This window comes from Chrysochloris asiatica, unplaced genomic scaffold (assembly GCF_000296735.1).
Source record: "Chrysochloris asiatica unplaced genomic scaffold, ChrAsi1.0 scaffold00257, whole genome shotgun sequence".
NCBI lineage: Eukaryota > Metazoa > Chordata > Mammalia > Afrosoricida > Chrysochloridae > Chrysochloris > Chrysochloris asiatica.
In genome coordinates, this window is record NW_006408775.1 from 1,329,823 (window position 1) to 1,340,251 (window position 10,429).

General features: G+C 56.6%; 1 protein-coding gene across 1 annotated transcript in view; it reads left to right on the forward strand.

Moving 5' to 3' along the window:
• Window positions 1–10,429, forward strand: part of CRAMP1L (Crm, cramped-like (Drosophila)) — a 35,044-nt gene that overhangs the window by 19,432 nt on the left and 5,183 nt on the right. Inside the window, exons 6-13 of the mRNA XM_006873856.1 lie at window positions 2,310–2,395; window positions 2,665–2,788; window positions 3,190–3,271; window positions 3,644–4,723; window positions 5,904–6,060; window positions 7,077–7,258; window positions 7,343–7,417; window positions 9,048–9,129. Coding sequence (XP_006873918.1) covers window positions 2,310–2,395; window positions 2,665–2,788; window positions 3,190–3,271; window positions 3,644–4,723; window positions 5,904–6,060; window positions 7,077–7,258; window positions 7,343–7,417; window positions 9,048–9,129 — 1,868 coding nt within the window. The remainder of the gene's footprint in view (window positions 1–2,309; window positions 2,396–2,664; window positions 2,789–3,189; window positions 3,272–3,643; window positions 4,724–5,903; window positions 6,061–7,076; window positions 7,259–7,342; window positions 7,418–9,047; window positions 9,130–10,429) is intronic.

Genomic DNA, 10,429 nt, shown 5'->3' on the forward strand with positions numbered 1-10,429 from the left:
GTCAAGTATGGTTGGTAGGTCCTTGCTTGTTCACCGCCCTTAGCGTCTCTCCTCATGCAAACGTTTTCAGCTTTGATGAAATGCACTTTGTGGATTTTCCTTTTATGGGGTTGTGCTTCTGATGTCTTAGGAATCTTTCCCAGTTGAAGTCCCAGAGATGTTCCATGTTTTTTTCTAAACGTAGTCTGGTTCTGCATTTGACATGTAAGCGCATTCTCCATTTTGAGTCAATCTTCGGGGGCTGTAGTGAGCCCCTGGACGTCCTGTTATTCTAGCTCCAGTTTGTACAAGGGCTAACCATCTTCCTCTATGGAGCTGCTTTTTCACCTCAGAACTTAGAAAGCAGCTGACCATACTCGGCGTCCATTGACCATACTCGGCGTCCATCGTGTGTCCATTCCTGCACCAACAGACTTCTGTATTTATCGACAAAGCAAAAGAACTGCAAACCAAGAGGGTAAAGCCCCCCTTGATTCTAGACTATCAGCGTTGGCCCTTTTCCTTTAATTCCTGCTCTCACTTCAGAGGAATCTCCTGTTGGCTACAGAGCCGGTAGTGTTAGTAGTAGTAAGGTGAGCGAGCTCGTCATGCTGGGCATGGAGCTCAAAGCATAGGGTGAGCCCACACCTGTCAGGAGAGTCAAGCAGTTCTGCGTGAAGGAGGTAAATCCCACAGCAGAAAAGAATGCCAGCTCTGTGCTCGGAGGGGGCGTCCTGGGCTGTCTGTTATGTCTGGGGCTCTCACTGAAGGAGTCCAAGGGAGAGAGAGCCCTGCGTCTGGTGCCCCATGTGAGTAGGAGCCTCCTGGGGAAGTCCTGCGCTGCCCTCTCCGCCGTCTACTGGTCTCTCATCTCGGGCAGCATGAGGATGTGGACGGTGGTCCCAGGCCTGAGAGCCCGTCACCTTTGAGTGTATGAATGTGGCTCTCCACGTTGGACATGGCTCATGGTTCGGGCAGCCATAGCACTCCCATCTGAGAGAAAAGGAAAGTGACCGCAGTCTCAGAACGTGGACCTGGTTTGATCAAGTTCAACTTAAAAAAAGAGGAAGTGACAGGCTAGCAGCTGATTGGAAAATGAGTGGCTGTGGGTGCAGGTGCTCCAGGTGCAGCTCCATCACTGTTGTCGGCCTTCTGTGTGTGGGACTGAGCAAGTGGCACAAAGTCATGTTTCCTGAGCAGCACGGTGCAGCAGTCTGAGAACCTGCGCTGCTCTGTTGCTGCTGCATTAAACCCCAGCGTCCTCACTGCAGCACTTGGCATCTGGTCACTCCACAGATTGGTCCAGCAGTCTGTGGGCAGGTACTTGTTAAGTGTGGATTCTCATCCTCCCTGAATGGCTCATGCAGACAGGAAAGGGAAAATGGAAGCATTCTTCCTGGGGCTCTCGATGCCTTGGTGTCCTGTGCTTGATTCCCAGTACAGAAGGAGCTCAGTCAGTGCTTGGGTGGATGCATGCATGGACGTGTGAATAGATGAGTAGCTACAGGGTAGATGGAAAGTGGATGGGCTGACAGATGGATAGTTAGGTGAGTAGACGGATAGATGGTAGGTAGAAGGATGGATAAAGGAGGGGGGTGGATTGATAGATGAGTAGACAGATGGACAGACATCAACCATAGATGACTGGGGGATGGGTGGAGAAGAACAGGAGATAAATGGATAGGTGGACATGATGGATAAGTGGATACAGTACGCAATATATGCATGCATTTTACTTTATTTTTTATCACTATTTACCGCTGTCCCATTTAAGCCATGCAAACCTGCCTAAGTGTTCCCGTCTACCTTATACTTCATCCCCTCCCCCTTCTTGTGTATTGCCCTCCCCAGCATCTGAATTATGATTATGATGTGTCTTTCCACTATCCTCTGCATGCATTCTTATAGAATTAGAAACTGTAAACTCAGGTGTCTGCAGGTCAGTCTTGGTGGGGTGTGAGTGTCAAGGCCATCTGCTGTCCACGGTCGCTGAGGAGACGACGCACACATCGATGGGCAGTGGAGAAGGGTTTCATCAGAGGAAGGGGTGGTAGGAGGCCCTGGGGTGCTCTCTGTAGATTCAGGGTCCCTTGAAGGGACCAAACTCTGGAAAGTAGTGGAACATACAGAATCACCATTCTGTATGGCCTGGGGACAGGTGTCTGGGCACAATCTGTGGGGAACTGTGGTGGTCTCTGGGGTGGTGCAGGGCTCCCTGGTGCTTGTCTGTGGTCCTGCCCTCTGCTGCTATCGCTGGCCTTGTGCATAGCACCCAGCAGGGGGCACTGCTTATCACCTGGGTTGATGTGTCCTCACCACCCATCCCCCAGGGCCACCACAGTCCGCTACAAAGGCAGGAACCTGCGGATCAAGGCACCCATGTGTCGAGCCCTGAAGAAACTTTGTGACCCTGATGGTAAGTGGGTGGCTGGTCCGTGCTGGGAGAAGTGTCTACACCAGGGTTCAGGGCAGCTCCGCTCTCGGCACCGTGTCCCTTTTAAGTCACTGTGGGCTCTCAAGCCATTGGTGGTGTGTGGACAGCGCCGCTAGCCTTGGCCAGGATGCCACATTGGGTGTCTCCTCCAGGACCAGGCTCTCTTGGCTCCTTTGTTGTAGGCTTCTCCCCGGTTCCGGTTTTGGGGGATTCTTGTCTGTGCTGTGTTGAGTGTTTCCTTACCTGCACAGGCCTCAGCGATGAGGAAGACCAGAAGCCGGTACGGCTGCCCCTGAAAGTGCCTGTGGAGCTGCAGCCACGCAATAACCACGCCTGGGCACGTGTGCAGAGCCTGGCCCAGAACCCCCGGCTCAGGTGATGGCTGAAGCAGAGACCCTGGGACCGGGTGGGGCTTGCTGGGCTGAGTGCTGTGGGCTGGCTTGGAGCCAGTCTCCCCTTACATGTTCCTGTTTTCTGATCAGACCACCCTATGTGACCCCAGATGGCATTGGTGGGGTGGGGGTGGGTGCGTGGGCCTACAGGCCAGGTGTCCCCTAGGGTACACAGGGCTGCTTTGTTATTTCTCATAGCTCCACGTGAGTCTGAAGTCACGTTGGAAGCGGGGTTCATTTAACACAGAGCAGTAGTATACTGGCTCCCGCAGGCTCCTGACTGCTGTTTGTCCACATCTGAATTGTGACCTCAATGTTGCCATGGCCACCAAGGGCTCTCAGGAGGGTCTTCCGCCTTGTGCTGATTGTGCGCCCTCTCTGTAGGATGATCGTGGAGTTGCACCGTAAGGTCTCCAGCCTCATAGAGTTCCTGAAGCAGAAGTGGGCGCTCCACGAAGTGCGCGTCGTATCCTTTCCTGAGGAGGCTGGGGGATGGGCAGGGGGCGCAGCAGTGCGCTGGAGCTGGATGGAGTGGACCCAGGAGCCCGCATCCCTCTGGGCTCTGGGTACTGAGCCCCGTCTGCCTTCCTTGTGGTGCCAGAATGTGCTTGCAGACAGCTGGCCCATCCTCAGCCCCTAAGCAGTAGACTGAGGCCTGACTTTGGCCCAGCCGCCTGTGTCCCTGATGGGCAATGGGCAGGCCGGGCTCTCCGCAGGGTGTGCCTCTTGGGAATGCCTGGTTGGTGTCTGGTCAGAGGGCATGACTCAGGTCCCATCTCGGGCATGGCCAGAGCGGTGGGCGGAGTGTGGCAATGTGGTCCTTGACGGGCATGCGCAGCGGAAGACGCTGGAGGAGCGGCAGCTGCAGGAGCCTGTACGGGCCCCCGAGAGGGTGACGCTGCACCTCTTTCCTGGCGAGAACTGCACGGTGACGCCGCTGCCTGGAGTGGCGAGGGTGGTGCACTCCAAGGCCTTCTGTACCGTGCATTGGCAGGAGAGCGGCCGCTGCAAACAGGGTGCCCGTGACCTCCATGCGCTGCCACCCGCCCAGATCCTGGGCATCCAGAGTGGCCAGGGCACTGCCAGGGGCCAGGTCAAGTGCCCCCGGGGGACAACTGAGGGCAAGGCTGGCGGACGGCCCCCCATCATCACAGATGCCTCACAGAGCTCTGGTGAGAGCTCTCCAGAGAGTGGCCCTGGGGAGGGGGCCACCCCAAGTTTGAGCAGCCCCGATGCCCCTGACAGACTCCCGACTGGGCTCCCAGATGCTGCGGGGGGCTTGGACAAGGGCCCCATGGACAGCCTCGCTGAGTCTCTGGGCCCCAGGCCCACAGAGCCATGTGCCTGCGGCCAGCCCCCAGACCTGGAAGAGGAGTTGTCCCTCCTCGACCCCTTCCCCCGCTACATGAAGTCCTGCCAGGACCTCATCATCCCTGACAAGTGCCGCTGCCCAGACTCGGGAGTGGGGGGCGAGTGCCCACCCCCTGAGGGTCGCACCTCCCCTGAGGCCCTTGCCCCCAACTCCCTGGAGGCCACTGACCTGGCTCAGGGCCCTTCCCCTCCCCGGCTGGAGCCGGACAGTGGTGGCGCCAAAGACCAGGCCGAGGCTCCTGCTGAGGAGCCGCCCGAGAAGGGGAGCGGGCCGGACAGCACGTCCTTACTTCAGGGCCAGCCGGCCAGCCGACTGGCCCAGCAGGTGCGTGAGGAGGGCTGGAACCTGCAGACGTCTGAGAGCCTCACGCTGGCCGAAGTCTACCTCATGCTGGGCAAACCTAACAAGCTGCAGCTGGAGTACGACTGGCTGGCCGAGCAGGGCCCTGCCGCCCCCGCCGTCCCCACCGCCCCCGCTGTCCGGCACAAGCAGCGCCTCCTCAGCTGCCTCCTAAAGCTCATTGCCACTGAGGTCAACCCCAAGCTGGTGAGTGAAGCCCCGTCAGCGTCCAAGGAGCACAGGCAGGGCTGAGGTCAGAAGAGAGAGAAGGTCCTGTGGCAGGGAGCCAGGGGGCCAGGGGATGGCCATGAGCCGGGTCTCTGGACCCTTCCCCAGGGCTATGGTTCGTGCTAGGCTACTCTGTAATGACTGTGAAGGAGACTGTGACGGAGCAAGGTGGTCAGTAGGCCCCAGCCAGGTGGGCTTCTGGATCCGCAGCCGGGATTCAGGCTGAGCCTAGGCTGGAGCATGTCCTAATGGACTCAGTGATGGACCAGAGGAGCTGCGGCAGGGGTTGGGCCATTGGGGCTCTGTGTGAGGGCCTCAGGAACCATGGCTGGGGTTCAGGTTCTGTTTGAGGGTGGAGCTTGGTGTGAAGGAAGGATAGGGTGAGGTGGGCACTCTGCCCGCCATCTTGATGATCTTGCACTGTGTTGGTGAGGTGAGGAGGGGAGCGGAGCCAGGGGCTCTGGTGTGAGCTCAGGTGCAGGAACTGTGGGTTGGGGACTGTGGGGATGTCTGGTGTCCGGGGTCCCTTCACCGTGGACCGCTCAGATCCGGGCATATAGAGATCTGAGTAAATAGGAACGTGGAGGCCCTGGGGCCGAGGAAGGGAAAGGCAGACTCGTGCAGTCAGGAGCTGAGGTTTCTGTGGGAGCAACGCATGCGCGCGTGTGCGCCCGTGTGGTCTGTGCAAGCATGCGAGCTGCAGGGGTGAGACCAGGTGTCTAGGGCCGTATGTGCACACATGTGTGTGCACATGGTCTGCAAACGTGAGCTGCAGGAGTGGGGCCAGGTGTCCAGAGCCATGGGCGCATGCATGTGTACATGTGTGTGCACATGTAGTCTGTGCAAATACATGAGCTGCAGGAGGGAGGCCGGCTGTCCAGAGCCATGGGCGCATGCATGTGTACATGTGTGTGCACATGCAGTCTGTGCAAATACGCGAGTTGCAGGAGGGAGGCCGGCTGTCCAGAGCCGTGTCTGTTCTGCAGTCAGACCCTTGTTGGACCGGCGGCTCACATGGACAGTGGTTTTTTTCCAAGGGCACTTTTTGATGACCCTGGTGGATCCTGAGATTTGGAGGGTCTTGCCCAGGGGACAGGCACATGATCTCTTTGTGCCTAATGGGCACTATGCCTGTGACCATTCCCTGTTGCTGTCCCAGGCTCCAGAAGCAAACACTGTCTCTGTGGCCTCCTCGAAGCCTGCCCAAGAGGAGCAGCCACTGCCCCCAGCCGGGAAGGTGATGGCCGTCAGCTCACGGAGCCCCCGCTGCCCCCGTGGCAAGGCCTTCCCTCCACACACCACTCCCTGCCCTTCAGGTGAGGCTGCTTGCCCGCATGGGGTCAAGGGGCAGGGTTTACCACTTGCTGTGGAGAGGGAGGAGGTCCATTGGAGGGCTTTAGTTCCAGGGGACCAGGGGAGGGTGGCTGTGGCCAGTCTGACAACCCTGGGGACTTTGTACAGTGTCCCACATTAATGACTTTGAGCCCCAAAGTGGTCATTTTTCCTGAGTCTCCAGTGGCTGGTTTTGTTGATGTCCTTTGAGGAAGGCGGCGGGGGGCGGCCATCTCTAGCAGGTCACATGAGTCTTGGAAAGAAAGTCGGAGGATTTTGTCCCCTCTTGGCTCCTGTCCCCATTGCTGGCTAGGTAGTGATCACCTGCAGATCCCTAAGTTGGACTCCCTGTCCTCAGAAGCAGGGAAAAGTTGACACATCCCCAAGGTCCCCAAGGCCTCAGCTTTGGGCCTTTCATGTTTCTTTAAGAAACCAGGTGGTCACAGAACACTGGGCTCTGCAGGGACGGCCTCAGGCCAACAGGACACGTGACAGTGCCTTGGCAGTGCCTGGTGGAGTCAGGACGTGGGCACTCTTTGTGCTGTTCAGGAATGAAGTCCGGCACTGACTGATGGCGCTGGGCCTCGTGCTGACCACGTGCCCCTGGTGCCCCTCACAGCAGCACTGTCGTCACCTGTGCTGCCGGACTTCAGGTGCTTCAGCTGGGTGGGACGTCAGCACCCTAATTGTAGTTGAAACATACAGCACAGCCCCCTGGCTTGTTGCTCATTCTCCAGGTGACGTCAGCTATTTTTGCTTTAATGTTTAGCGATGATCTAAGGACAATTGTTTTGGGGCTTCATCCAGCCTCCATGGCTCCAGAAATTCTGGATTCCAAGGAAAGTATCTTTTCTTCATTTGAGATACAGGAAGTCCTTTGTAACGGTTGAATAGGTGGCTGGAGAATCTCGTGTTTCTGATTTGCTTCTCAGAAGAGCTCTGCACCCCACTCCCCAAACCTGGTGGGGCTTGGGCTGCTGACTCCTTTCCTGCCTCCTAGGTATGAGGAACCCCCCAAGGCCCCTCCTGGTGGCCGGAGCCTCTGGCACAGGAAGCAGTGACGCTGACGGCGGTCTTTTTGCCGTGCCCACAACTCTGCCGCCCAACAGCCGACATGGGAAGCTCTTCTCTCCCAGCAAGGATGCTGAGCTGACCTTCCGCCAGCACCTGAACTCGGTCAGCGTGAGTGCTGGGCCCCACACCCCACCAGTCATGTGGCCATGCTGCTGGGCAGGCCCCTCAGGAGCGGTGCCATTGCCTTTGCAGATGCCGTCCGACTTCTTCCTTCCCAAACCCCGGAAGCTGCGCAACCGGCACCTGCGGAAGCCGCTGGTGGTCCAGGTCAGAAACCCATTTCCAGTGTGCCATCTGTTCCAAATGTGGTGGTGGCCAAGAAACACAAGAACGATGGTGACATAGGCGATTACTGAGGGCACACTCCAATCCCCATGCACCCCAGACAGAGGCAGGGCTCTTTGATGTCTGACAAACAAAGGGGCTCCACGCCAGGGCCCTGGACCTCCAAGGCCATCTCAGCAGACATTACATAACAGTGACTTACCAAGGACAAGTGAGCCGGTAGCAAGCAAGAGTGTGTCCTATTCATTCTCAACAAGAGCCAGTTCCCCTCGTGGCTCACTGGTTTCTTCTAGGTCTCAAGTCCTCCTGGTATAAAATGGACGACGTTCCTGCCCCTTCTTTCCTTAGGACTAGGGTACATAAAGTACAAACAGGGAACTGGACCATATCTTATGTAACTGGACCATTACATAAAGGTAATGTTTGCACAGCATTGAAAACTGCTTGCAAGATAAGACAAAGTTCAGGGGAATTGAATCCCAAGAACATTCCAGTTCTGGGTCTGTGTGAAGACTTCTTGGAGCATCTCTCTATAAATATTGAGGTAGCAGAAGTTGGCACTGGGCTGTGGGTCAACCAGTGGCGAACTGCTGGGGGACTCATAGGTGCCTTCTGTAAATCAGAGGTGACGTCAGCAATGTGGAGCCATGAGAAAGAGCCACAGCAGTGGGACTAGAAAGTGCTCAGCTGCTCACAGAAGGTCGGCAGTTCGAACCTTGCAGCTGCTTGTCAGGAGAAAGATGAGGCCGTCTTCTTCTGTGACGCCCGACAGCCTTGGAAAGCTTGTGGGTTGTGGTTCTACTCTGTGCTAGAGAACGGCTCCGAGTCAGAATCGACTCAAATACAGCGGGGTCGGGTTTGGTTTGGAGGCATGAGAAAGGAGTCGTGTCTACTTTGAGGTACAAACGGGTGACGATGTTTCCCTTTGGTCTGCACTAAGCTGAGCGTCATCTCTTTGAGACTGGTTTATTCGGAAACGAGAGGCTGCGTGAAGGGTCCCAGGAAGGAAGCCGCCTTCTAAATGCCAGGCGGGTGTCCTTATGTATGCAAAGGTCTGCTGAGGGAGCTCACAAACTGTGGCCCGTGGCTCCACTGACTGGTTCTTGTTTTATTTCTAAATCATTTTTCTGAGCCATCTTTTACATTCTGTGTATTATGATTCGTGGTTTTGACTGGCTGAGTGGCTCAGCCTTCACCATCTGTCTAACTGGATTGGTTCCTATCACCCCACAATAGAAGCCGTGTGCCCCTTAGTGGCCCCTCCTTGGCCCCATTCCCCAGCCCAGGCCAGTCAGGGCTTTTTCCTTGCCCTCCTCTTGCGCGGGGTCACATTGTTTTCTTCTCCCCACCTTTGAGAAGGCCTGCAACAGGGGTGTCTCAGAAGCGGCCCTTCTGGTGGCTTCAGACAGATTGTGTGGTAGGAACCCCCACGAAGAGCATCCTGGGTCAAAGGTGACTCTTCCGACCTTGGCTCTGGCTATGATGGGCATGGCCTCAGACTGTCCCACTGTCTTGTGCCCCCTGGTCACATCAGTCCCTTGGATTCCGAGTGTCCTTCCCTAGCACAGTGACGTCCCTTTAAGCCCTGATTGTTTGTGCCTTTTTTCCACAGAGAACACTGCTGCCTAGACCGTCTGAGAGCCAGGCTCACAATGTCTGCTCCTTTTCCATCCTGTCCAACTCCTCCATCGCTGGTAAGGGCTGTGGGTCCTCCATGGCCGCTCGGCAGGCACCCTGGCATGCACGTGGCCTCGTCTTTGGGAACTGGCAGCCATTTATCCCTGTGACCCTGAGGGACACTTCAAGTGTCCCTGTATTCACTCGAACACACACTGTGTGTGTTGGGTCCCACTGGCTGTCCTTGGACCTTCTGGTGGTGTCTGCGATGGGTGGGTGCCTGTCTGTTGTAGAGCATCTACCTTAGCTGTGGACTGTGTTTTGGGGTGCACAGAGCATACTGGGAGAAGACCCTTGGTCTAGTGAGGGCTCCGCCTCTTTGGGCCAAGTCACCTACACTAAGGATCCTTGTGTGACGCTCACTGGTCTCAGCTTTCACCTTAGACATTGGCAGGAACTGGTGGGAGCTGCTTCAGGTTTTCAGGGCCTTTGAATTCTCTGGTCCAAAGTCATTCTGTGCGCACACAATGGGGGTGCCTCACGGCATGCTCTGAGTTGTTACTAGTCACCTGTGAAACTGTTTCCTTGGGAGCCCTGGTGGAGCAGGGCTTAAGCACTCGGCAGTCTGCTTCTGTGACATATGATTGCCACCGAGTCCCTGGAGCTGCCCTGCCCAGCCCTCCAGGGTTCCTGTCCGCTGACCCAACAGCAGTGGGTTTGGACTCTGAGGCGTTTCCTCCCTCACTGCTTATCCCTGTCATCCCCTCACCGAGCCTCCCCTCCTGGTCCCATCTTCATAGGATCCAGACTCTGCCTGGGGTTCTGTGAGTGGACTCCACGGTTAACTCCACTGTCTGCTTCTCTCTTGGATATGTGTCTGTAGCGTGGTGGTGCTGTGGATTAAGCACTGGCCTTTAAACTGCAAGGTCAGCAGTTCCAGCCTACCTGCTGCTTCGTGGGATTCTGTTCATGCAAAGATTAATAGTCTTGGAAACCCTGTACAGGTTTTCTGTGAGTCAGAAGTGATTCACGGCGCTTAACAACAGCAAGCCTAGGGTTGAGTGTTGGCTTGCAGTTGAGACCCACGAGTCTCTCGGAGGGAGAAAGATGAGGCAATCTGCTCAGGCTAAGACTGACGCCTCGGAGACCCCAGGGGGCAGCTCTGTCAGCCCCGGTTACTGTGCACTGGAGTCAGCTTGCTGGCCGTGAGTTAGTGGGTAAAGCCAAACAGCTGCCGTAGGTTTTGTTCCTGTGTAGTAAGGAGAGACAGTGAGCATCCAGAGCAGAATCCGGGGTCCAGGGTCCAGGGTTCAGGGCTCGTCCCCAGGAGTGCTGCTGTGGGGGATGTGAACAGTACTGCACCCTCTCGGCAGCGTG